General features: G+C 45.7%; 1 protein-coding gene across 1 annotated transcript in view; it reads right to left on the bottom strand.

The window, feature by feature from the left end:
• LOC140723322 (uncharacterized) overlaps positions 1 to 24471 on the bottom strand; it is a 51711-nt gene extending 27240 nt beyond the window's left edge. Inside the window, 3 exon segments of the mRNA XM_073037921.1 lie at positions 3646 to 5634; positions 23308 to 23474; positions 23915 to 24471. Of these exon segments, the coding sequence (XP_072894022.1) occupies positions 3646 to 5241 (1596 nt within the window). The 5' untranslated portion in view covers positions 5242 to 5634; positions 23308 to 23474; positions 23915 to 24471.
• Between the last annotated feature and the right edge of the window lie 2906 nt (positions 24472 to 27377).

Below are 27377 nucleotides of genomic sequence, written 5' to 3'. Positions count from 1 at the left end.
TCTTTGGCAATGGGCCAATACAATCCACTGTAACTTTGGAAAAGGGTTCACCGAATGCAGGTATAGGCCACAGTGGGGCCACTGCTATGGCCTGATTAGGTTTACCCACAACCTGACAAGTGCGGCAGGTTCTGCAAAAGATCACAACATCTTTCCTCAAATTAGGCCAGTAAAATTCCTTCATAATCCTTTTTACAGTTTAATTCACTCCAAAATGGCCACCTAAGGACATACTGTGGGCCAAAGTTAAATTTTCAGTCCTGTAAACATTAGGAACTACAACTTGGTGAACAATTGCCCATTCCTCACTCACAGGTGTAGCAGGTGGCATCCACTTCCTCATTAACACTCCATCCTTGGGATAATACCCTACTGGCACTTTCTTAATCTCATCATCAGAGAGAGCTGTTTCTTTTAAAGCTTCAATCTCAGGGTCTCGGTTCTGTTCTGCTATAAACTCCTTCCTAGACAGGGATACGTCTTTCTCATCAGACTGTCTACATGAATCCTGTTGAAACAATGAAGGCAGAAAAGTCCCTGACAAGTCAGCATAATCTGAATCCCGATTTTGGCTATCACTGGTATCAGAATCATGCTGCACAGTACTGTCTGCGTCGGCAGACTTTTTAGCCATACTGTGAGTTACTGCGCAGGAAGGATAAATGATAAAATCCATCTGTGGGTCGTCAGTGGTTGGTTTAGTTGTCAACTGCACTACAGGAACAACTTTACCATCTGCCAGGTCATTCCCTAACAGCAAAGTAACATCTTCCACCAGTAAACTGGAGCACAATCTGATCTTAACAGGTCTGGAAACCAACCCTGACTGTAAAGGTACCTTGGGCAATGGCACAAAAACCACGCCGCCCCCAATGCCTTTAATAAGATTTACCTCACCAGTGTCAGTCTCATCACCAAACTTTAGAACGCTGTCTCATATAAGTGACTGAGAAGCCATCAGAGACGCACCTTTTGAATTCTTCAATTACAACCAACTCTTTCAAGCTGTTAAAATCATCATTTATATTTTTATATCTGCACCAGCCAAAACACAAACTTCTCACAAGAAAATTCCATATAAGTCTGGTTCACACATTTCCTTGAATTTCTAAACTTTTGCCTGTATGATTCTGGGACCAACTTGTAAGTTTGAGCACAGTCTGTTTCACTATGTCATAATCAGCTGCTTCATCAACTGTCAAAGCAGAATAGGCTTGCTGAGCCTTCCCCTCAATTACACATTGTAAGAGAATAGGCCAACCCTTTTTGGCCACTTTAAACTCTGAGCAACTTCTCAAAATGCTGAAAGTATTTATCAACCTCTGCCTCGTCAAGTGGAGGGTACCAATTTAACTTCCCGACTGTCCTCAAACTTATCACCAGAGTCTAACGCTAGACCCCTTTGCTGCAATCTCTCTATGTTTTCCAGCTCGAACACCCTCTGTCTTTCTGCTTCCTCCCTCTGTTTTTCTGCCTCTCTGGCCTCAAACTGCCTCTGCCTTTCCGCAGCCTCCATCTTTAACTTTTCTAACTTGTAATGGAGCTCAAGCTCACTAGGTTTACTTTCAAGAAACACCTCCAACTCCTCCACTTTAAACACACCTCAGATACATGATGTTCAGCTATAATCCTCTGCATCTGTGCCTTCCTCAGTGTCAATTTCACCTTAGCAAGTTTAAACCTTTTCACAATACACAACAACACGATCCTTCTGGCGTCCTCTAATGCCTCAGAGGTTGGTGCTTCCAGACATTTATCAACATCCATTGCTGCTGATTTTGCAGACAAATAAATCAAAAGGGATTTCCCCAATGAAATCAATAATTAATTAATCAACACGCCCTCAAATTTGTTCATATCCCAGATGCAGGCCCCAATTTTGTTATGAATAAAAATTTAGAAACTAAAGTTTTAGAAATTAACCAGGAACAATAGACTACTGGAGTCTAGTTTTGATGTTAAAACCACTATCTTTATTAGTATCTACTTACAACAAAGTAAATTAAGCAAGATACTAGCAAAAGTTAACAGTTTTATGTGTATATATGTGTGTGTAAATTGTTACGTACCCCATAACTGGGTCACTTACCAGCAAAGATAGAAAGGTCCATTGAAGTCTGATGGTACTATTTTTAACAGTATTTATTGATAAAAATACACAAAAATAATATCAATGCAAACATACATAATATACGTTGTCAATGCTAAATCTAAAAGCACGGGTATAATAATTATCAATAAGAAATAACTCTATCGTTGTGTAGGGGATAATGTATTGTCCGATGGAAATATAAAAGTCACTCAAGTTCATGCAGGCTGCAGCCTTTTGTTGGAGTCAAGAGAGACAGATGTTTTAAACTTGCCTGCTTTCCTTTTTATGATGTCGATCCTTCGAGAGTTCCGTTTTTGTAGTCGGTCCTTTAGCTAAGCCGTTCCGTGGAAAACTCATCATCCGGGCAAGGATGGACACACACACGTGTCACCACCGGCAGTCGCTATTAAATGCTGTCACGGGATTTCTATCGTTTCTCCTGGTGCCTCTAAAGGGGTTGTTCCCCAGACCCTATTTTATGCTTACTCACGGGGTCTCAGATGTCAATCAGGTTGGGATGATGCAATCCCTCAGCCAGCCCCCTCGGCTCATTCCCTGAGGGCTTCAAATAAATAGTACAGTACTCAATACACAATTCCGTCTCCAAGAGACAATGGCCGTTTCCCGTGGCTTCGTATCGCTGAGGGGCCAGGACGTTCCAAACCACATGTGGACTCTGCGTGTCTTTCTCTCATTTCCTGCGTCTCCTGACCTGAATTAATAGCGATCTTGCGATTCTCAAAAAGGTGGGGGCTACTTTGTACCCTTCAGCCCCTCAGAGTTGGGGCACAGGTGTAACAAAATATAACTCCCAAACTATTGAGCTCGGGGAAAACAAGGCTTAGAGTCTTGAGATGGTAAAGTCTGGAAGTTCAGTTCATGCACGGAATAGGTGATGAAAGAGAGATATTTGTAATCCAGGGTAAATGTCGAGAGAAGGCAATTACGTCGAATTCCAAAGGTTCCATTGTGGTGAAACGAGAGAACAGTTGCTGTAGATTTTATGCTTCATCGTTTCAAATCCACATACGAATTATCACCGAAAGTGACTTGTCACAAGGGGTATCGCCTTCAAGTGAATTATCACACCACACCCAGCCAAGCGTTAACACATAAGTAGTCTTCACAGGATACCCCAAATCCGATCCACACCTATGGATCAAATGAGGTGATAACCACACATTCGATGTATGGTGAATCAACACTTAACCCACCTTTGTGGGCATAGGAAAGCTCTAAACAGTGACCCTTGGCCACTAGTTCCCTGGTTTCGATCCTTCCATTTTTCCTCCGTCTTCTCAGCCTGACTCTGAGTGTGAGTCCTCGGTTAAAACCAAACAAGCTTTGAGCGATGTAAACAAGCTGCAAGCCCGACTGATTTGCCTTCTTAATCACTCTCTCTCTTAAAATGAATGTCCTCAGCAAGCAAAAGCAAGGAATTAATAAGAACGTGAACTGACTGGTGTGCCAGTAGTTGGGATGACTGAATGAATCCTTTCCAACATTCTGTGCAGGTGAATAGTTCAGAATGTGTGAACTGACTGGTGTTTCTGTAGGGTGGAGGACTGAGTGAATCCCTTCCCACAGACTGAGCAGGTGAACTGTTTCTCCCCAGTGTGAACTCGCTGATGTACCTTCAGTTTAGATGATTGAGTGAATCCCTTCCCACAGACTGAGCAGGTGAACGGTTTCTCCCCGGTGTGAACTGACTGATGTCTCTGCAGGTTGGATGAATCAGTGAATCTCTTCCCACAGACTGAGCAGGTGAATGGCTTCTCCCCAGTGTGAACTCGCTGGTGTGTCAGTAGGTGAAATGACCGAGTGAATCCCTTCCCACAGACTGAGCAGGTGAACGGTTTCTCCCCAGTGTGAACTCGATGATGCACCTTCAGTTTAGATGATTGAGTGAATCCCTTCCCACAGACTGAGCAGGTGAACGGTTTCTCCCCGGTGTGAACTGACTGATGTCTCTGCAGGTTGGATGACGAAGTGAATTTCTTCCCACAGACTGAGCAGGTGAATGGCTTCTCCCCAGTGTGAACTCGCTGGTGTGTCAGTAGGTGGGATGACCGAGTGAATCCCTTCCCACAGACTGAGCAGGTGAATGGCTTCTCCCCAGTGTGAACTTTCTGGTGACTCTGTAGGGTGGATGAATCAGTGAATCTCTTCCCACATTCTGAGCAGGTGAATGGCTTCTCTCCAGTGTGAACTTTCTGGTGACTCTGTAGGGTGGATGAATCAGTGAATCTCTTCCCACATTCTGAGCAGGTAAATGGCTTCTCTCCAGTGTGAACACGCTGGTGTCTCTGTAGGTGGGATGACTGAGTAAATCCCCTCCCGCAGTCTGAGCAGGTAAACGGCCGCTCCCCGGTGTGAACTTGCTGGTGAGCCATTAGGTCAAATGACCGAGTGAATCCCTTCCCACAGTCTGAGCAGATGAACGGCTTCTCCCCAGTGTGAACATGCTGATGACACTGCAGGCTGGATAACCGAGTGAATCTCTTCCCACATTCTGAGCAGGTGAATGGCTTCTCTCCAGTGTGAACACGCTGGTGTCTCTGTAGGTGGGATGACTGAGTAAATCCCCTCCCGCAGACTGAGCAGGTGAATGGCTTCTCCCCAGTGTGAACTTGCTGGTGTCTCACTAGTTTCGATGCCAAAGTGAATCCCTTCCCACAGTCTGAGCAGGTAAACGGCCGCTCTCCGGTGTGAACTTGCTGGTGAGCCATTAGGTCAAATGACCGAGTGAATCCCTTCCCACAGTCTGAGCAGATGAATGGCTTCTCCCCAGTGTGAACATGCTGATGACACTGCAGGCTGGATAACCGAGTGAATCTCTTCCCACATTCTGAGCAGGTGAATGGCTTCTCTCCAGTGTGAACACGCTGGTGTCTCTGTAGGTGGGATGACTGAGTAAATCCCCTCCCGCAGACTGAGCAGGTGAATGGCTTCTCCCCAGTGTGAACTTGCTGGTGTCTCACTAGTTTCGATGCCAAAGTGAATCCCTTCCCACAGTCTGAGCAGGTAAACGGCCGCTCTCCGGTGTGAACTTGCTGGTGAGCCATTAGGTCAAATGACCGAGTGAATCCCTTCCCACATTCTGAGCAGGTGAATGGCTTCTCCCCAGTGTGAACTCGCTTGTGTGCCATCAGGTCAGATGACCGAGTGAATCCTTTCCCAGAAATTCAGCAGATGACCAGCTTCTGACTGGTGGGTCCACAGGTGGGTTGACAGACTAAATGCTTTCTTACACACAGAACAGGTGAATGACCTTGCCCAGTGTGAACTTGCTGATGTACCTTCAGTTGAGATGACTGTCTGAATCCATTCCCAATGTCTGAGCAGAAGAATGGGCTCTCCCCTGTGTAAAATGACGGGCGTGCCAGTTGGTCAAATGACTGAGTGAATCCTGCCCCGTAGTCTGATCAGGTAGGATGGTCGATTGGACCCCTTGCTTCACTTCTTAAATATCTAGACAGAGACAGCAAAACTGGTGTGCCATGTCTGAGCTTCCGGGAGACAAATTCCTTCTGATTTTTAACCTGTAAAGAGATTTACAAAATCCATCACTGGGTGTAGGACAACACTTCGGATGAGATTACTTGAGTTGTCAAGGTCTGATCCAGCATCACACTGTTACAGTGAGGTTCCACCCAAGTTGGACAGAGAAATCATCTTCTAACTGGGCACAGTGCTGGTATCTGGAATGACCATCAATTCTCTGATGCCCTTCTTGTTTCTATAGGAATGGGGCATTTCTGCGGTCTCCAATTTGTGCCTTGGCTCAGTTTGGCTCCCTCCATTGGTATTATTCCCTGTCCCTGCTGAGCTGCATGGGTGCCTGGCCACACAGTAACTGAAAAATTCTCACGCAAATAGTCTTTCTTGACGTGCAGCTGGGATTTTCTTATATGTATTATTAACTTAAAGTGCCACAGTTTTAATGCCTTATAAAAATTTCTTGCTGAGATGAATGGTTGGTCCGCACAGCTGTTAAAGGCTCTTGCAGAAAAGTACCAACAAAGAAACAGGCCCTTTGGGCTATATAGCTTGTGCTAAACTATTTAAACTCCCCACTCTCACACCCCTACCATTCAGGTCCCTACACAAAACTCCTTAAATGTTGAAATCCAGCTCGCATTCACCATTTGTGTTGGCTGCTCATTTTGCACACAGATGACCATCTGTGTGAAGAAGTTTCCCCTCATGTTCCCCTTAACATTTCACCTTTCACCCTTAACCCATGGCCTCTGGTTGTAGTTCCACACCATCTCCGTGGTTAAAGCCAGCTTGCATTTTATCTATGCCCTTCTATCACTATCAAATCTCCCCTCAATCTTCTACATTCCAAGGAATAAAGTCCTAACCTGTTCAATTTTTCCTCGTAACCCAAGTCCTCCAGACCTGGCAAAATCCTTGTAAATTTTCTCTGAACTCTCGGAACCTCTTTTACAACTTTCATCTATCTACTGTTGTCAGTGCTTTGGTTCATGAAGGCCAATGGGCTGAAATCTTTCTTTCCGTCTCTATCTAACTGTGATACCACTTTCAGTGAATTACAGACTTGTATTCCCAGGTCCCTTTCCTCTAAAACACTCCTCAGTGCCCAACCAGTCACTGTGTAATACCTACACTGGTAGGTCCTACCAAAGTGCAACACCTCACACTTGTCTGCATTAAATTCCATTTTCCATTTCTCAAACCATTTTTCCAGCTGGTCCAGATCGCACTGTAAGCCATGATAGTCTCCCTCGCTGTCCACTACACCCCAATCTTGGTGTCATCCACAAATCTACTGATCCAGTTAACCACACTATCATCCAGATTACTGATATAGATGACAAACAACAACAGATCAAGCACTGATCCCTATGACACACAACTAGTCACAGGCCTCCAGTCAGAGAGGCAATCATCTGCTACCACACTCTGGCTTCTCCCAAAGCCAGTGTCTCGTCCAATTTACTATCTCATCTTGAATGCTGAGTGACTGAACCTTCTTGACCAACCTCCCATATGAGACTTTGTCAAGTGCCTTGCCGAAGTCCATGTAGACAACATCCACTGCCTTGCCTTCATCCACTTTCCTGATAACTTCCTCGAGAAACTCTATAAGATTGGTGAGCCATGAACTACCAAGCACAAAGCCATGTTGTCTATCCTTAATCAATTCACATCTATCCAAATACTTATATATCCGGTTCCTGCACATAAGTTCCAATAACTTTCCCCCTACTGATGTCAAGCACACCAATGTACAATTTCTTAGTTTATTTTTAGAGCCTTTCTTGAACAGCGGAACAACATTGGTTGTCCTCCAATCCTCCACTACCTCACCTGTCACTAAGGATGATTTAAATATCTGTGCTTGGGCCCCGACAACTTCTGCACTTGTCTTCCAAAGGGTCCCAGGGAACAATTTGTCAGGCCCTGGGGATTTATCCATGGCAATTTGCCTTCAGACGGCAAACACCTCCACCTCTGTAATCTGTACAGTGTCCATGAACTTGATGCTGCTTTGCCTCACTTCTATAGACTCTGTATCCACCTCCTGAGTAAATACGAATGCAGAAAAAATCTCCCCCATCTATTTTGTCTCCTCATATGGATTACCATTCTGATTTTGTAAAGGATTATATTTTTCCCTTGCAATCTTTTTGCACTTAACATATCTGGAGAATCCATGAGGATTCTCCTTCACCTTGTCTGCTGGGGCAACCTCATGCCTTCTTTCATCAGAGTTCACTTGAATTTCCTGTATCTCATAAGTAGCCCATTTGTTCCTATCTGCCTGTATGCACCTCCTTTTTATTGAACTGGGAGATGAAAACAAAAGGGGTGATAGAGCTGCATGGTGGGGGGTGGGGGTAAGGGGGGTTAAACTAACGTCTCAGGGGGAATGGATGCCTGAATAACAGAACAGATAGTGGAGGGGTTGTGGAGACAGGTGTTGTTCAGACCTCAGACAAGGTCAGGAATGAAAAACGTTGAGCATGGTGCAGTGTATATGCTGAGCCCTGTATATCTCAATGCAAGGAGCATGATAGGAAAGGTGGATGTGTTCAGGGAATGGATCAACACCTGGAATTAAGATAGTAGGATCTGTCAACTGTGGACTGGGACAGGCTGCTTTATGGCAAAGGTTTGCTTGGTAAGTGGGAGGCCTTCAAAGCGAAATTTTGAAAGTACAAAGCGGGTATGTGCTTGTCAGAATAAAAGGTAAAGATAGAAACTGCAGGGAACCTTGGATTTCAAGAGATATTGAGACCCTGGTGAAGCACAAAATGGAGTTTCATAACAGGGATAGGCAGGCAGGTTCTTATGAAGTATAAAATATACAAGAGAACACAGAAGAGATAAATCAGGATGGCTAAAAGCAGGCATGAGGTTGCCATTGCAGAAAAGATGAAGGATAATCCTCAGGGATTCCAGAGATAGATTAAGAGCAAAAGGATTGTAAGGCACAAAGTTGGTTCTCTGGAAGACCAGAATGGCAATCCACGTGTGGAACCAAAGCAGATGGGGGAGATCTTAAATATGTTTTCATCTCTATTTACTCAGGAGATGGACAAAGGTTCTATTGGAGTGTGAAAAAGCCACATTAAAATTGTGGACCCTGTACAGATTAAAGAAGAGATGTTATTTCACTGTTCAACATAGAACATTGAGCATAGAAATCTACATCATATTCCAGGCCATTCAGCCTACAATGTTGTGCCAACCACATAACTTACTCTAGAAACTGCCTAGAATTTCCCTAGCACAGAGCCCTCTATTTCTCTAAGCTCCATGTGCCTATCTAAGAGGCTGTTAAAAAACCCTATTGTATCTACCTCAACCACCACTGCTGGCAGTGGATTACATGCACACACTATTTTCTAGGTAAAAAACTTACCCTTGCCATCCACTCAGTAACTATTTCCAAGCACCTTAAAACTATGTCCCCCCGTGTTAGCCATTTCAAACCTGGGGGGAAAACCTCTGGCTATCCACACGATCAATGCCCCTCATCACTTTATAGACCTAAAAAGGGTCTAAAGATCAGAAAGTAAATTATACATTGCTTTGAGGATCTGTTAGAATTATGAGGGTATAGAGAGGGTAAATGCAAACAGCTTTTTCCACTGAGGTTGGGTAGGATGACAACCAGAGGTCATGGGTAAGTGGGGAAGGTGAAAATTTAACGGGAACATTTGGGAAAGCTCTTTAATGAAATGGTCGTGAGACTGTGGAATGAGACGCCAGCAAAAGTGGTGAATATAAGACCAGTTTCAACAATAAGAGAAGTTTGATAGGTACTTGGATGGTAGGGTCATGAAGGGTGATTGTCCCTGTGCAAGTAGTTGCATTAGACAGCTTAAATGTGTTCTCAGCATTGACTAGGTGGGCTAAACAGCCTGTTTCTGTACTGAACTTCTCCATGTTTCTATGACAGAGAAGCTGGCCAAACTTGTTTGGAAGGGAAAGGTAGGAGTGACAACAGAGCAGCAATGACTGGAGTTTCTGGGAGCAATACAGGAGCTGAGTGATCGATACATCCCAAAGAAATGGAAGTATTGGAAAGGCAGGATGACACAACCATGGCTGAAATGAGAAGCCAAAACAAACATAAAGACCAAAGAGAGAGCAAACAAAAGAGCAAAAACTATTGAGAAGCTTTTAGAAACCAACAGAAGACGACTAAGTAAAAAGTCAGATGAGCTCGCATGGAATTATGATTTTTAGTCATTAATGAGTCTTGGTAGCACCCAACAGTCTGAGACATTCAGAAGAATAAAATATCCGGGGCCTCAATATCTCTTGAAAAGCAAGGCTCCCTGCACCAGGTACCTTTCAACTTTTATTTTGACAGGCACATACAAACTCTACACCCTCAAAATTTCACTTCTGAAGGCCTCCCACTTACCAAGTACTCCTTTGCCAGAAAACAGCCGTCCCAAACCAGATTTGTCAGATCCTTTCTGATAACATCAAAATTGACCTTTCTCCAATTTAGAATCTCAACCCGTGGTCCAGACCTCTCTTTTTCCATATTTACTTTTGAATCTCATGGCATTATGATCACTAATTTTTGTCATCAGCCCTGGATCATGTCCTAACAGCTTATTGCACACTTCTACGTCGGGATTACGCACTGATTAAGGGCACATTTGACAAACTTTACCCCATCTAGTCCTTTTATATTATGGGAGTCCTAGTCAATATATGGAAAGTTAAATTCACTTACTGTATCAACCTTTGTTTCTTGGCATGGTCTGCGATCTCTCTAAAAATTTGTTCCTCTAAATCCCTCAGACTATTGGGTGCAACAATGTCCCAATAATGGCTACAATATTGTAATTCCCTGTCCTGAGCTCATCTGGCTTTCCTACGATGCTTCTTGCATTGTAATATACACAGCTCAGCACATTCATCACACCATGCTCAGCAATTTGATTGCTGACTCCATCTGAGGACTGAACAACTTCTGACCAAGCCTGTAAAGATGGGAATCTGCCTCCCCAGTTTAACTCCCTACTGCTCCAATACTTACCAACTAAGTTAGCCAACATGATTAAACAAATAATATGGATTGGCCTAACAATGACCAAAATCGAATGTGACGAGCTTTGACATCTTGTTGGGACCTGACTATCAAATCCCAATCAACCCTGAAAGGAACTAATATTAAAGGAGAAGATGTTCAGTGGGAAGAAGGATGTGAGAGGGCTATATCTGGGGATCAGAAATGGGAACAAAAACCTACCAAGGGACAGGTGGGGCAACAACCCATTTTCAAATTAACAAGCAAGGATGCTTCCTGCCGTGAGTACCACCCCTCAGGAAGAGCCCAATGTAATATTGCAAGTTGCTGGAATTCCAATTCCATTTATGATTGATATGCCGGCAACCACAACCACTCTCAATCAGGAAATAATATTGGAAAATGGATTCCAGCTATCAAACACGACAATCACTCTGTCTGGGTTCGAAGGCACGGAACGCACGTATTCACATACACAGCCACTACAGGTGGAATTCCAGGGGGATTGACAAAAGCCAGTATTATGCACCCCTCTAGGGACAAAGTTCCCAGTCACATTAGAGAGGTTAAAGGAAGAGAGAACAGTGCATTACTGGCCGAAGTTCCGGATTTCCTTTGGCGACAGACAGGACAGGTGGTTCCCCATACCACCGTGAGGGTTTGCCTTGGGTTCAAGCCAAAGAGCCTAGGGTTCCTTGCCTACACCCTGATGAAACAAGCCTCCAGCACCAAGGGAGGCTGGCCAGACTTGGCCGCATGCCAACTCTGATACTGGAAGGACTCAGGTGAAGACAGGACATCTGGTAAGACACTCTTTTAATATTGACCGAACCCAAGAGGCTGTACCCCATCTCTGGGCAATCTCAGGCCATGAAATTGGCCTTGCTTGTTAATTTCTAAAACTGCCCCCCGTCTGGATCACCATGAAAGAAGGACAGACTCTCCCATCCACTCTGCAATATCCCCTCAAGCACGAGGCAATGTTTTATGAGAATGGAAGCCCTTTTGTGGATCCAGCAGGGAAACAATATTCTGGTGATGCGATAGTGACAGTGAAGTAATTGAGCAGGCCTCTTTTGAAGCAGCTGTCTCGTCCAGAAGGCTGAGCTGTTTGCTCTGACTTGTGCCTGTATCCTAGCAACAGTTAAAAGTGCGAACAATTACACGGACTCCCGTTATGCATTTGGAGTTGTACATGACTACCGGGCTCTCTGGGAACATGGGGATTCCTGACTTGCTCTGGCCACCCCATTAGTAATGCCTCCTTTGTAAACAACTTACTCACCGCTCAACAGCTACCTCGAGTTTTGGCTATTATTAAATGTGCAGCCCACACCCGCATGGCCAACCAGGTCACTAAACTCAATGCTTCAGCAGATTAGACAGCGAAAAGTGCTGCACAATCCTCGATAGTTGTAGTCTCCTCGGGTCCCCATCAAGCAATCCTCCATGACTCAAGCAGAACGAGTTTGCCAGACATGTGGGAGGTACGTACTTTTCAGGGGGACGCCTCTGAGGAGGAGTGCAAGCTGTAGTTCCAGGTGGGGTGCCAGAAAGACCCCGACCGAGGTTTCTGGATCACCCCAGCGGGACTGGTTTGTGTTCCTACACAGTTTTTACCTATATTGGTCAATTATTCACACACCTGGAAAAGGAGGGAATGGTTGTTAACCTGCACCCTGCACACCGGGTACGACTCCCTTGACCATTTTCGTGTCTACAAGTTGATGTTACTGAATTGCCTAGAGTACATTGCTATAGATACTGCTTAGTTATTATAGATGCACTTAATAGATGGATTGAAGCTATTCCAACTACCAATAATACTGTTAAGACTGTTGTGAAGGTATTATTACGGGATATAATTCCCAGGTACGGCCTGCCAGAGATGCTGAGCTCTGACAATGGCCCACACTTTGTGGCGAAAGCAAGCGAAGGGGTGTGTAACAAACTAGCTATCAAGCAACATTTCCACTGTGTACACCACCCACGGGCCGCTGGCTTAGTGGAAAGTGTCAATGGCACTCTGAAGAGTAAATTGGCCAAACTAACAGCGGAGACTGGACTCGCGTGGATGAAGGTCCCACTGTTAGACCTATTCTACATGAGGGTCACCCCACAGGGGAAAACAGTGTTGTCACCAGCTGAAATCATTTATGGACGGCCCATGAGGACATCCTGTGGACCAAGACCTTGTGTAACATTGTTCCCAGAAAGTCTACCAGGTAAATTGGATATGCATACCCTCGGGGAAGAGATGAAATACATATGCCAACTAAACAAAATTTTCCAAACATTACATTCACAGGTACTACAGGCTTACAAGGAAGAGAACCACCCCACAGAGAGGAGTGACTATCCCACACTAGAACCTGGGAATTTTGTCCTGACCAAGAACTGGGATTGAGGGAAAATCAGACCTCGGTGGAGAGGACCATATTAGGTGTTACTGACCACTCCACGGCTCTGAGACTGAAGGGTTAATCTCGGTGGATACATCAAACAGACTACAATCGTGTTACTGAAGGAACTGAGTAGAAGGACTCTCTCGGACTAAAGGAAAAAGTATTGGTTGATCGTGGTGTGATGAACCTCCAGGTTTCTTGTCACTCAGAGAGTGCCTGAGTGACGTCAGCCGCCGGCTTTCTCGGCTCCTGTTTGATTCTTACTGAGAGAGAGGGAGGGGTGGAACTATTTGACTCTGCAGCGTGCTTACACTTGCTCACAGCTTGTGTTTACATAGCTCGCAGTTTGCTTTATTTAAGCAAGGACAGTCAGAGACAGACAGTCAGATGGAGAGAAAGAAAGAAGATGGAAGGTTCGAAACAAAGGACCTAGTGGCCGAAGTTTGCTGTTTGAACTCTCCTGTGCCCACAAGGGTGGGTTGATTATAGATCCAGCAGATACCTGGAAAATACCTGAGGAGGAAGGTAAAGCTGCGTGAGCGCGGGTGACGTCAGCGGCGAGCGCGGGCTTTAAAAAGCGACCCACTTTCAGGAGCGGGCAGCGGAGTGCGCAGGAGCAGAGTGCTGGGCTTTGGCTCAGCGGGCTTCGGCGCAAGAGGACTTCGGCAAGAAGCCTGCTTTTCATTTATTCTGACTAATCTAGGATCAGGTAATGGGGGAGACAGTTAGAGCAGTGGTGTGCTCCGTATGCAGTATGTGGGAGGTCAGGGTCAACACAGTTGTCCCTGATGACCACACCTGCAATAGGTGCATCCAGCTGCAGCTCCTATCAGACCGAGTTAGGGAATTGGAGCAGGAGCTGGATAAACTACGGATCATTCGGGAGGCAGAGGCAGAGATAGATAAGAGTTATCGGGAGGCAGTCACACCGAAAAGACAGGAGGTAGGCAAATGGGTGACAGTCAAGAGAGGCAGGGGGAGCAGACAGAGAGAGAAAAGCACCCCTGTGGCCGTTCCAATCAAAAATAAGTATACCGTTTTGGATACTGTTGGTGGGGATGACCTACCAGGAACAAGCTGCAGTGGTCCTGTCTCTGGCACTGAAGTTGGACCCGCGACTAGGAAGGGGAGGAGGGAAGAGAAGAGAGCAGTAGTGATAGGGGGTTCTATAGTCAGGGGGGCGGACAGGAGATTTTGTGGGGAAGATCGGGAGTCTCGGATGGTATGTTGCTTCCCTGGTGCCGGGGTCCGAGACATCTCAGATCGGGTGCAGTTTATTCTCAAGAGGGAGGGCAAGGATCTAAATGTTGTGGTCCATGTAGGGACCAATGACGTGGGTAGGATGAGTGAGGGGGTCCTGCGTAGGGAGTTCAGGGAGTTAGGTGTGAAGCTGAAGAGCAGGACCTCCAGGGTAACAATCTCAGGATTGCTACCTGTGCCACGTGCGAGTGAGGCAAGGAACAGGAGGATTATAAAAATTAATACGTGGCTGAGAGGATGGTGCAGGAGGGAGGGATTCAGGTTTGTGGATAATTGGGCCTTATTCCAGGGAAGGTGGGATCTGTTCCGAAGGGACGGTTTACACCTGAACTGGAGCGGTACTAACATTCTTGCAGGGAAGTTTGCTAGAGCTTCTTGGGGGGGGGTTTAAACTAAATTTGCAATGGGCGGGGATCCAGAATGTGAGAGAGGATAGCGAGAGGATGAATAAAGGACAGGTGGGGACTACACGGTTCCGGAATATTAAGTGTGTAGTAGAGGAAGGTGGGGCGGAACAAGTGATAAGGAGGACTCGTGTAGAGAGGGATGGTCTGACTGAACATGGAGTTAAATGTGTTGCAAGAATAAGTAAATGTAGGAAGGACAACAAAATTCTAGGGGCGTATAGCCCGATGGGAGTTCAGGGAGCTGGGTTAAGCACAATAGGCAGCGATTCAAACAGAGAGAGGAGAAATGGGTTAAAAATTCTATATCTGAATGCACGAAGTGTCAGGAATAAGGCGGATGAGCTTGAAGCTCAGGTGCGAATGGGTAACTATGATGTTGCTGGGATAACGGAGACATGGCTGCAGGGAGATCAGACCTGGGAAATGAATGTACAAGGGTATACGTGCATGTGGCAAAGCTAATGTCGCAGTAGTTATGGGGGATTTCAACATGCAGGTGAACTGGGAGAATCAGGTTGGTGCTGGACCACAGGATAGGGAGTTTGTAGAGTGCCTACGGGATGCATTCTTGGAACAGCTTGTACCAGAGCCGACCAGGGACAAGACTATTCTGGATTTAGTGTTATGTAATGAACAGGATTTGATAAGCGATCTCGCAGAAAAGGAGCCATTAGGAGGTAGTGATCACAATATGATAAGCTTTTATCTGCAATTTGAGAAGGATAAGGGCAGCTCGGAGGTGTCAGTGTTGCAGATGAACAGGGGAAACCATGGAGCCATGAGGGAGGAGCTGGCCAAAGTTGACTGGATGGATAGCCTAGCAGAAAAGACAGTGGAATAACAATGGCAGGTATTCTTGGGAATAATGCACAAGGTGCAAAATCAGTTCATCCCCCAGTGAAGGAAGGATTCAAAGGGGGGAAAAGGGGCCTCAGTGGTTGACAAAGGAAGTCAGAGACTGCATAGCATTAAAAAAAAGGAAATATGACAGAGCTAAGGTGAGTGGGTGGACAGATGATCGGGAAATTTTTAAGGAACAACAGAACTTAACTAAAAAGACAATACGGGGAGAAAAAATGAGGTACGAACGCAAGCTAGCCAGGAATATAAAGGAAGATAGCAAAAGCTTTTTTTAGGTATGTGAAGAGAAAGAAGATATTTAAGAACAATGTTGGGCCCCTGAAGAATGAATTGGGTGAAATTGTTATGGGAAACAGAGAAATGGCAGAAGAATTTAATGAGTACTTTAGATCTGTTTTCACTAAGGAAGACACAAGCAATCTCCCAGATGTCTGGATGGGCCAAGGACATAGGGTAACAGAGGAAATGAAACAGATTGACATTTGGAAGGAAACGGTGATGAGTAGACTGATGGGACTGAAGGCTGACAAATCCCCAGGTCCAGATGGTCTGCACCCTAGGGTACTAAGAAGGTGGCTCTGGAAATTGCGGATGCATTGGTAATCATTTTCCAATGTTCCTAAGATTCAGGGTCAGTTCCTGAGGATTGGAGAATGGCTAATGTTATCCCACTTTTTAAGAAAGGAGGGAGGGAGAAAACAGAGAACTCTCGACCTGTCAGCCTGACATCGGTGGTGGGAGAGATGCTAGAGTCCATTATTAAGGATGAAATAGAGGCATATCTAGATAGCAGTGATAGGATTGGGCCAAGCAAGCATGGATTTACCAAGGGTAAATCATGCTTGACTAATCTGTTGGAGTTTTTCGAGGATGTAACCAGGAAGTTAGACGGGGGAGATCCAGTGGATGTAGTGTACCTCGATTTTCAGAAGGCATTTGATAAGGTCCCACATAGAAGATTGGTGGATAAAATCAAAGCTCAGGGCATCGGGGGGAAGGCATTGACATGGATAGAAAACTGGTTGGCAGATAGCAAGTGTTAGGGTTAATGTTAGGGTTAATTCGAGACTGCCACTACAGGTCAGGAGTGGCTCGCGTGATATTAGGAGACAGGAGTACAAGGGAGGGAGGAAGCGAAACTGAGGATTCTGCTGCACCGAAACTGCTAGTGTCACGCGATTCAGTAAACAAAAGAAACAGGTAACTCGTGGGTGAATGGCATCGGGCCAATAAGGAGGACACAAGTGCCCGATATTACCAAATATGTACAACAAAGTTCGGCCTTACCAAATATGTGTAGCGAGGGGTTGGAATGGGGAAAAGGGGTATAAATAAGAGCAGAATGTAAGGGGAAGGCAGAACGCGCCTTCTCCAGCGATGCTTGTGTACTCGCTGTGCCAGTTACGATTCTGCGATAAAGCCACGTTTCACTATAATCAGGTGTTGGTTGTCTCTCTTCCAAACGACCACAGGGCATAACCTGAGCCCAGCAATTGGTGACCCCGACGTGGGGAGGGAAGAGACAACACAGGCTGGCGGGTCCGACGGCAGACAACTTGCGGCCGCACCTCGATTAAGGTCAGGAAGTGCCTGTTATATCGAAGACTTCCACTAGATAGTTAAATTACTGAGTTAGATCTTGTCTGCTGACGGAACCTCACCAACCCCAAATTACCTTGGGAAAGTTCATTCCAGGTGCGGAATCGTGACTGGTAAGTACTTACTTTTTCTTATCCGTTTTAGCAGGATCCTCCGCCCGTGGAAAAGTCTTCTGAGTGAGGGGAGTTGAGAACCCCGCCGCCCACGAAGGGCATAAAAGTCTCAGAATTGAGGAGGAGAAAAGTTACGCGGTACACCGTAGTGCACGGAGATACTGACGGCGCCTACCTTAGACTGGTTGTTAAGAGGAGAAATCTCCCACGCGAAGGTCAGGTTTTAAAAGGCGATTGTCCCACATTTGATCCTCTCCGTTTACTAGGGAGCCATGGAGCACTTCAACTTCAAGTTACCAAAACTCAGACATTTGCGTGTTGAGTAACAGAGTATATGAGAGTTTTTAGAAATATGGTAAAATTGATAACTGTGCGAGTTCAATAATCTAACAGTGAGCAGCCGCAGGGGTCGGACACCATCAAGGTAGGAGTGGAAGTGTTCCTCCGAGGCCCGGGGAAGCTCACCTGGAACGAAAAACGGTGGCATGGTCCATACCCTGTCACCGAGGTCTCCAACAGGGCATTAAAAGGTAAGAAGGGAGGGGGACAATAACTGGCATCATTTTCTCCTGGGACGTCTCGTTCAGGGAGCGCCGGACCCCTGCGGGGCCAGAGTGATATTAGACGCCGACCCAAAGAGGGATAAAGTTTTTCTATTTAACCTTTGTGATGTGATTGACTGCTGGGGAGGTTCAGAAGCCGGATGGAAAGGATACGAAGTCTACATGTATCCCTTTGCGGCACTCGGACTAGGGTATCCACCCATCTATCCCAATAAACGAACGGCGGGAGGGCAGTGGTGTGCCTCTTGGGATGATGTTTGGTGGGGAATGGGGTGGACCAGACGGAAAGCTGACCAGGAGCCTGATAGAACTCCGGGCGTTGGCCAACGAGCTGAAAGAGCAGTCCGGGGTAAACAACCCAGTGGTAGATTGGCTGAATAAGACCTTGGGTAAGTGGGGAGCGTTCCTGGGACAGTTGGCTCTGGGACTGTCTATTTCAATTGCTATCTTTTTCACGTGTGGTTGTTGTTGCATACCCTGTATCAGGACCCTAGTCGTCCGAACTATAGATCGAGCCTTGACCGGAAAGGATGGACCTCCACCGGCGTACCAGGCACCCTTGTTCCCGGTGGAGAGGGAGGACACGGCCCTCCCGGAAACGGACGCACTATGGGAAAACACGGACTGGAATGGGCCATGCAAAGGGGGAAATTGAGAGTTGCTTTTGAATAAGTCTTCTGAAATGTTGCATGCTACTTGTAAAAATTGCTGATGTTTAGGGAACCCCTACCCATATTTTGTGACCCTAGGTCGGACAAATCAGGATATGCAAAGAGGGAGGACACGCCAAAGAGTGCCGGGGGATGCTCACCTCCCTGCCTGATCCCGACAGCCGCGGAAAAAGCTTGTAAGGGATGTGGCCTCAGGGAGGCCAAGGGAGGGAATGTTAGGGTTAATGTTAGGGTTAATTCGAGACTGCCACTACAGGTCAGGAGTGGCTCGCGTGATATTAGGAGACAGGAGTACAAGGGAGGGAGGGAGCGAAACTGAGGATTCCGCTACACCGAAACTGCTAGTGTCACGCGATTCAGTAAACAAAAGAAACAGGTAACTCGTGGGTGAATGGCATCGGGCCAATAAGGAGGACACAAGTGCCCGATATTACCAAATATGTACAACAAAGTTCGGCCTTACCAAATATGTGTAGCGAGGGGTTGGAATGGGGAAAAGGGGTATAAATAAGAACAGAATGTAAGGGGAAGGCAGAACGCGCCTTCTCCAGCGATGCTTGTGTACTCGCTGTGCCAGTTACGATTCTGCAATAAAGCCACGTTTCACTATAATCAGGTGTTGGTTGTCTCTCTTCCAAACGAACACAGGGCATAACCTGAGCCCAACAAAGCAAAGGGTAGCGGTGAATGGGTGTTTCTCGGAATGGCAGGTGGTGACTAGTGGGGTGCCACAGGGCTCGGTATTGGGACCACAGCTGTTTACCATTTACGTTAACGATTTAGATGAAGGCATAGAGAATAGCATCAGCAAATTTGCTGATGATACTAAGCTGGGTGGCAGTGTGACATGTGATGAGGATGTTAGGAGAATTCAGGGTGACTTGGATAGGCTGGATGAGTGGGCAGATACTTGGCAGATGGCGTTTAATGTGAATAAGTGTGAGGTTATCCACTTTGGGAGTAAGAACAGGAAGGCAGATTATTATCTGAACGTTATAGCGTTGGGTAAGGGAGTAATACAAAGAGATCTCGGAGTCCTTGTTCATCAGTCACTGAAGGTGAATAAGCAAGTGCAGCAGGCAGTGAAGAAGGCTAATGGAATGTTGGCCTTTATTACAAAGGGAATTGAGTACAAGAGCAAGGAAATCCTCTTGCATTTTTACAGAGCCCTGGTGAGACCACACCTGGAGTATTGTGTACAGTTTTGGTCTCCAGGGTTAAGGAAGGACATCCTGGCTGTAGAGGAAGTGCAGCGTAGATTCACGAGGTTAATTCCTGGGATGTCTGGACTGTCTTACACAGAGAGGTTAGAGAGACTGGGCTTGTACACGCTGGAATTAAGGAGATTGAGAGGGGATCTGATTGAAACATATAAGATTATTAAGGGATTGGACAAGATAGAGGCAGGAAATATGTTCCAGATGCTGGGAGAGTCCAGTACCAGAGGGCATGGTTTGAGAATAAGGGAAAAACTTCTTCTCCTAGAGAGTTGGGGGGGGTCTGGAATGCATTGCCTCAGAAGGTAGTAGAGGCCAATTCTCCAGATGCTTTCAAGAAGGAGATAGATCGGTATCTTATGGATAGGGGAATCAAGGGATATGGGGACAAGGCAGGAACTGGGAATTGATAAGGAATTGATCATCCATGATCTCAAAATGGCGGTGCAGGCTCGAAGGGCTGAATGGTCCACTTCTGCACCTATTGTCTATTGTCTGTTGAATGTGTGATTGTCACTTTGTTTGATCCACTGGAGTGGATCTTTAGGTTTGGCAGTATCCTGTGAAGACCACTTGTTGTAACCCTTGCCTGGGGGTGGTAATTCACTTGTACAGGGTACCCCGTGACAAATCACTGTTGGTGATAATTCCTATAATCCATATGGGGATTTTGATGGAGTATCCCGTGGCTACCACTTTTGTAAACCCTTAACTGGATTTGGGTGTGTTATGTGGTAACCACTTGTGAGAAAGAGATTCTGTGGAAATCACTGTCGGTAATACTTTGTGTGTTGGATCTGGATTGGGAGTACCTTGTGGAATCTACCTGTGTGTTAACGCTTGCCTGGGTGGAAGTTCCCTTTGAAGACGGTACCCCTGTTATAAGTTAGTTTTGGTGATAATTCATATGTGGATTTGGAACGAAGACGGATAAGATCTTCGGCGACTGTTATCCTGTTTTACCACCGTGGAACTTGTGGAATTGGAAGCAATTGCCTACTTTCGACATTCACCTTCGATTACAAATATCTCTCTCTCATCATTTATTCCGTAGATGAGCTGAACTTTCATACTTTACCATCTTAAGACTCTAAGCTTGGTATTCCTTAAGCTCAATGGTTTGGGAGTTATATTTACACATAAGTATACACATAACACTGTTAACCATAGAACACTACAGCACAGTACAGGCCCTTCAGCCTTCCATGTTGTGCCGACCCATATAACCCTTAAAAAAATGTACTAAATCCACACTACCACATAACCCTCTATTTTTCTTTCATCCATGTGCCTGTCCAAGAGGCTCTTAAATAGCCCTAATGTTATAGCCTCCACCACCATCCCCGGCAAGTCATTCCAGGCACCCACAACCTTCTGTGTAAAAAAACATACCACTGATGTCTCCCCTAGACTTCCCTCCCTTAATTTTGTACATATGCCCTCTGGTATTTGCAATTGCTGCCCTGGGACACAGATACTGACTATCCACCCTGTCTATGCTTCTCATAATCTTGTAGACCTCTATCGTCCCCTCTCATTCTTCTACTCTCCAAAGAGAAAAGTCCCAGCTCTGCTAACCTTGATTCATATGACTTGTTCTCCAAACCAGGCAACATCCTGGTAAATCTCCTCTGCACCCTCTCCATAGCGTCCACATCCTTCCTATAATGAGTTGACCAGAATTAAACATTAAGAGCATTCTCACCAGAGATTTGTAGAGTTGCAACATGACCTCTCTACTCTTGAACTCAATCCCCCTGTTAATGAAGCCTAGCATACCATAGGCCTTCTTAACCACCCTATCAACCTGTGCAGCAACCTTGAGGGATGTATGGATTTGAACCCCAAGGTCCCTTTTGATTGTTTTGCTTAAGTTGTTATATTATAAGTAGATACAAATAAAGATAGTGGTGTTAACATCAAAACCAGACTCCATGTGTGGTCTATTGCTGCTGGTTCATTTAAATTGTTACAGGTATGTAACAGTGGTGTTCGTGTTTATGTCTTTGAGAGGGATCATCCCAGCATCCGGGGTCCCCATGTTAACACATTTCTGTGTCTCTGTCACACCGATGCCAAACAGGTAGATCTAGGGGCCTGCTGGGTTTGTGCCAAAATTCTGCGGCATAGTAAAACTATGATTCCAATGTCAGTAATCCCGCTCAACCAGAGTGAGGAACTCTCAGCCTGGGCTTTCACAAATAACACCCGGGGAAGAGAAATGCGGAACTGGGATCCAGTCAGAGATGACTGTGACTGTCAGTGTTTTCAGGGATGGTATCTCAGGCTCCCACCAAACAGAACTTCCTATACTGGGAAACATGCATCCTGATCAGACTTGCAGGTGCCCGGCAGCGGAGAGGAATAACTGAGACTGAGCGATTTTGGATGATCACTTTTCTCTCCTATGGAGTAGCCAGGAATCCACCAAAGATAATCAATTTGGCTACAGCACTTGAGCTGGCCACAATACTGCAGAGGCCCTGACAGAAATGCAGGCCCAAGTAACAGAAATATCCACTGAAATGATTGCAATCTGGCAAACAGTCGTACAGAATCGCATGGCTTTAGATTTTATCCTAGCTGAGAAAGGGGGAACCTGTGTTATTATTGACACAGAATGCTGCACCTATATCCCTGATGAGTCTACTAACATGACATCCCTCTCCGAGCACACTGCCAGGGAGATTGACAGCATCAAGAAAGGTAGGGCAGGATTTACACAGGTTCACCGAAGGGTCGAAATGGTAGTATTTGAAGGCCTGTTTGGTAATATGTGAGGCATGATATTGCATTATGGCTTAATAGTTGTACATATCATTGTAATAATTAGTGTTGTGCACTGTTTTTATCCATTGATAAGTCAATGCTGTACACGGATGCTTTCTCTGTAAAAAAATTACTGCTTTGTTGATCATGTAATGATCAAAAGGAGGAAGTGGTAAAGTATGTAAAAGGGTTAACGCTTCCTTAAACAATAGCCGCCTGTTTTTCTGAAAGAAATTGCTGATGATCAACCGATGTACTAAGCCATGCTGAGCCATATTTCTTCTTGAGGGTAGCTAGCTAGGGTTTCTGGATGTTTATCTGAATTGTGCTCTCATGCGTAGAGATAGGACAGCTTCAGTCTGTTCTGTGTGTGTAAGCCATTATGACTATTTTGTAATTTATCTTAAGGGGCTGTAATATAGTAAATAACTTTGGCTCCAGCCTGCCTTGTGTGGTGGGTATCTGGACAGATATATCTGTGGTGTAAGGGGAATTGTTAGTCAGTTAGTGGATTGGGCGGGAACAGTCATAGACTATTCCTGTTTGAGCGACTAACTGAGTAAGCCCCAGGTGCTTGGAGTAAAGACTTTGTATTTATACGGTCTCTGAGTGACTTTTTCCAGATTCGACTTCCACAGAATGGGAGTGGTTTTAAAGGACTGGGCTGCTGGAAGCACATTACCAGACCTGGAGTGATTGCAACTGGATCTGACAGAGGCATAACTGGTTCCTCTGGGCACATTCAGTCTCACTCCAACAATTTCCTACCTTCCTTTTACAGGTATGTAATGTCTAAAGGACCAGAGTTTGAGTAAATGAGACTCACCAAACTTTCTCCTGACTGAATCACTGGATCCTCTGAATCAGATGGGTTCTCTCCAGTTGATGCTCTCAATCCTCAGGCAGGTTCACTTGTTGATGTTCCACTGTCTTCAGTGGTGGTTTGCTTCCAGTTGGGTTTTTCTTCCAATAAATCTCTCACCGCAGGACTAACTTTAACATGAAAGATAATGAAGCAAATTGCCAATAGAAAGGAGAACCAAATATGTTGCTTAATGTTACTAAGAGCAAAACTCACTGAAATTTAAATGTTGAAGGCAGATATAATGACCTCAGTGAACAATCTTTTATTGTCCCTCACACGTCACAAAACGATATGGGATAAGAAGGAGCCATCATTCAGTTATGGTAAGACATAAGACACAGAAACAGAATTAGGTGATTCGATCCATCTGGTCTGCCCCACCATTCAACCATGGCTGATTTTCATTCCAACACCATATTCCTGCCTTCCTCCTGTAACCCTGAAGCTACTTAGCAATCATCAATATATTAATCTCTGTCATAAACATACCCAAATGGCAGCCTCAACCACCCTCTGCAGCAACAAATTCCACAAATCAGACTTCCTTTGGCTGAAGAAATTTTCTCACCTCAATTTTAAAGGGAAGCATCTTTATTCTGAGACTGTGCTGTCAGATCACCGACTCTCCGTATAATGGAAACATCCTCTTCATGTCCACTGTATCCAGGCTTTTCTGCATTGGGTAGGTTTACTTAACCATACATCCGTCCACAACTCCCACCGTCCCTCTGAACTCCATTGAGCACAGGTCCAGAACCATCAAATACTCCTCAGACATGAAGCCGATCATTCCTGAGATTATTCTTGTAAACCTTGTTAGCAACACACCACGTGATCGTGCGTCCCAAAGCGGAGGGCGGGACAGATCTGCGGCGCACTGGCTCACGTGACCTGTTGGCGGGACTCCCCTTTCAATTCTGCGGAAATAGACAGCCTGGGCTCCTGGTTTGGATCGCTCAATGCAGATTCAGTGAAGTCAATACATTTCTGACGAGCCCAGATAACTGGGTACTAAATGAGTAATTGGCCCTCATTTCGGGGCTCAAGGCCAACATCGGATCTCCCCGCTCGGGTTCGGTCTCAATACTCACCGATGGGAAAGTGATATCTTCAGCCCACAGACAGTGAACCCGAACCCGCAGAACGCAACCCGCCTGTAGACTGTGAGCATGCGCAAAGTGATTGGTGCATCATCCGGAGGGCGGGGCCTCGGAAGCGACGCACAGAAGCTGCCAATCTGTGGTTAAATGGGAGGGGAAAATGGGATCACGTGACTCCTCCTTCCCCCGGGCAGTGACTCCAGCTATCCATTACTCTTTGGAAAGAAGCAAACTTGCCATTCACATCTCCTCTCACCCTGAATGTATTAGCCATTTCACCCCCAGGAAAAATATATCGTCTTTCCACTATTTATTCCTCTCGTAATCTTACAAAATGTCCATCCAGTCTCACCCCAGCCAGCGCCGCTCTGGAGTAAACAACACAAGTTTGTGCAACCTCTCGTTACAGCTCATGCCCTCTAATCCAGGCAATATCGTGGTAAACCTCTTCTGCGTCTCCTCCAAAGCCCCGACATCCTTCCGAGAGTGGGGGCGAACAGAACTGTATGAAATACTCCAGATGTGGCCTAACTAGTTTTATAAAGCTGTGTTACGAACTGTAACGTTTTAGAAACGAAACAGCAGCAATAGAGTTCACACTGGAGTCTGGTTTTGATGTTAAACCACTTATTTATTAGTATCTACTTATAGTAACTTAACCAAATAAAGGAAAGGTAACAGTGTTATGTGTAAATATAACTCCCAAACTATCGAGCCTGAGGGAACAAAGCTTAGAGTCTTGAGATGGTAAAGTAGGAAAATTCAGTAATCCCCGGAATAAATGATGGGAGAGAGATATTTGTAATCCAGGGTGAAACGTAGAGAAAAGGCCGTTACTTCGAAATAACCGTCGTCGAAATTTCTATCCGTTGAATCTGTCCATAAACGAGTTATCAGCGAAAGTGACCTGTCACAGTAATACCGTCTATCAGGGGTTACCGCACAACATACCCAGGCAAGGGTTAACACAAGTAACAACCCCACACATTCGTTGTGGTTCTGTGCACCGATGATCAACCCACTCTTCTGGGCATCGGAGAGTTCCAAGCCTCAGCTGCGACAAACTGAAGCTATCAGCTTTTCCACTCACACACACACACACACACACACACACACACACTCTCTCTCTCTCTCTCTCTCTCTCTCTCTCTCTCTCTCTCTCTCTCTCTCTCTCTCTCTCTCTCTCTCTCCCCCCCTCTCACTCCCCCCCTCTCTCTCTCTCACTCTCTCTCTTCAGACTGACCGACAGCCTGTCTGCAGATCGCTCTCTCTCTCTCATGATTAATCCACAGTTAGCGCTGTCAGCCTGTGACTGACGTCATAGTCCCGCCTCCTCACGCCGGCGCTCTTAAAGAAACAGTCACAGTACGACCGCAGGCACGTAACAGCTGCAACACAACTTCCCGACTTTTGAACTCAATGCTTCAACTAATAAAGACAACCACGCCATTTGCCTTCTTAACCACCCGATGAATCTGTGCAGTCTCTTTCAGGAGCGATGAACTTGGAGTCTGAGATCCCTCTGATCATCAACACTGTTCAGGGGTTTGCATTTAACAGTGTACTGTCTCATGCATTCGACCTACCGAGCTGCCAAGATGATCATCACTGATCAAATCTCACTGAGATTTCTCAGGTCCTGTTGAATTTATTGCCAAGTGCACAAGTACGGGAAGGTACAGGTACAGAGAAACATTGACTTGTGGCAGCATCACAGGCAAGTACATTCGGATAACACACGGAACACAGATTATACGATTCTCTGTCAGTAACAATCTATTATCTATAAACATGTCATTAACCGTATTTTATATACAGTACGTTCTGTCATGATCAATATTTAAATGTGCAATAACGGACTTGGAAATGTTGAATTTGGTCCATGTTTCCATTCCTCCTGTAATCCACAACCAGCTCCTTTGTTTTTGACACAATGAGGGAGAGGTTGTTTTCTTGACACCACTGTGTCGGGGTGATGACTTCTTCTCTGTCGGCTGTCTCGTTATTATTTGAGATTAGGCCAGTCAGTGTAGTGTCGTCAGCAAATTTAATAAGCAGATTGGAGCTGTGGGTGACGACACAAGTCATGGATATACAGAGAGTAAAGGAGGGGGCAAGGAGACACCTCTGTGGGGTATGTGTGCTGGGGGTCAGAGAGACAGAGGTGAGGGAGCCCACTCGCGCGATCTGACAGGAAGTCCAGGATCCAGCTACACAAGACACGGTGAAGGCCGAGGTCTCTGAGCTTCTTGTCGATACTTCTCGCCTTCGTATGGCTGCTACTCTGCCCATGACTGCAAGGAACTGCAGAGAACTTTGGAGAGCGGAGAACATCAGAGAAACAAGCCTCCCCTCCATGGACTCTTCCTACACTTCCCCTGCCTCGGAAAAGCAGGCCATGTACTCAAAGATCCTCACAACCTGGACATTCTTGCTGCAAACCCGCTCCCCCATCGGGGAAGAGATACAAAAGCCTTAAAGCGCGAACCACCAGGCTCAAGGACGGCTTCCTGTCTGTGGTTATAAGCCAAATGAATGATAAAATGGACTCGACCTCACAATGGAACTCGACGTGACCCTGCACCATATGTCTATCTGCACTGCACTTTCTCTGCAGCCATAATGCTTTGTTACAGTTATTGTCTTGTCGTATATCAACTCAATGTACTGTCGTAATGTATTGATCTGTGTGGCTGGTACGTCAGGCAAGCTATTCACTGTAGCTCAGTACGTGATAAGAATAAACAATATCCCCATTTTAATTGTGTGGAAATATTAGACAGACTGAGCTTCTGCTTTGGAAACTCAGAAGGAAACTTAACTGACTGTTGTAATTTCTGAGGAATGCAAATAAACGGAAAAGGCTTCAATCTCGCATTACGATCTGCGGTAACTGGGATCAGGTGACCGGTGGTGGGTCTCCCATATCAA

This window comes from Hemitrygon akajei, unplaced genomic scaffold (genome assembly GCF_048418815.1).
Source record: "Hemitrygon akajei unplaced genomic scaffold, sHemAka1.3 Scf000109, whole genome shotgun sequence".
NCBI lineage: Eukaryota > Metazoa > Chordata > Chondrichthyes > Myliobatiformes > Dasyatidae > Hemitrygon > Hemitrygon akajei.
Note: the sequence above shows the minus strand (reverse complement) of the source record. Positions and strands in the feature narration are given on the sequence as shown.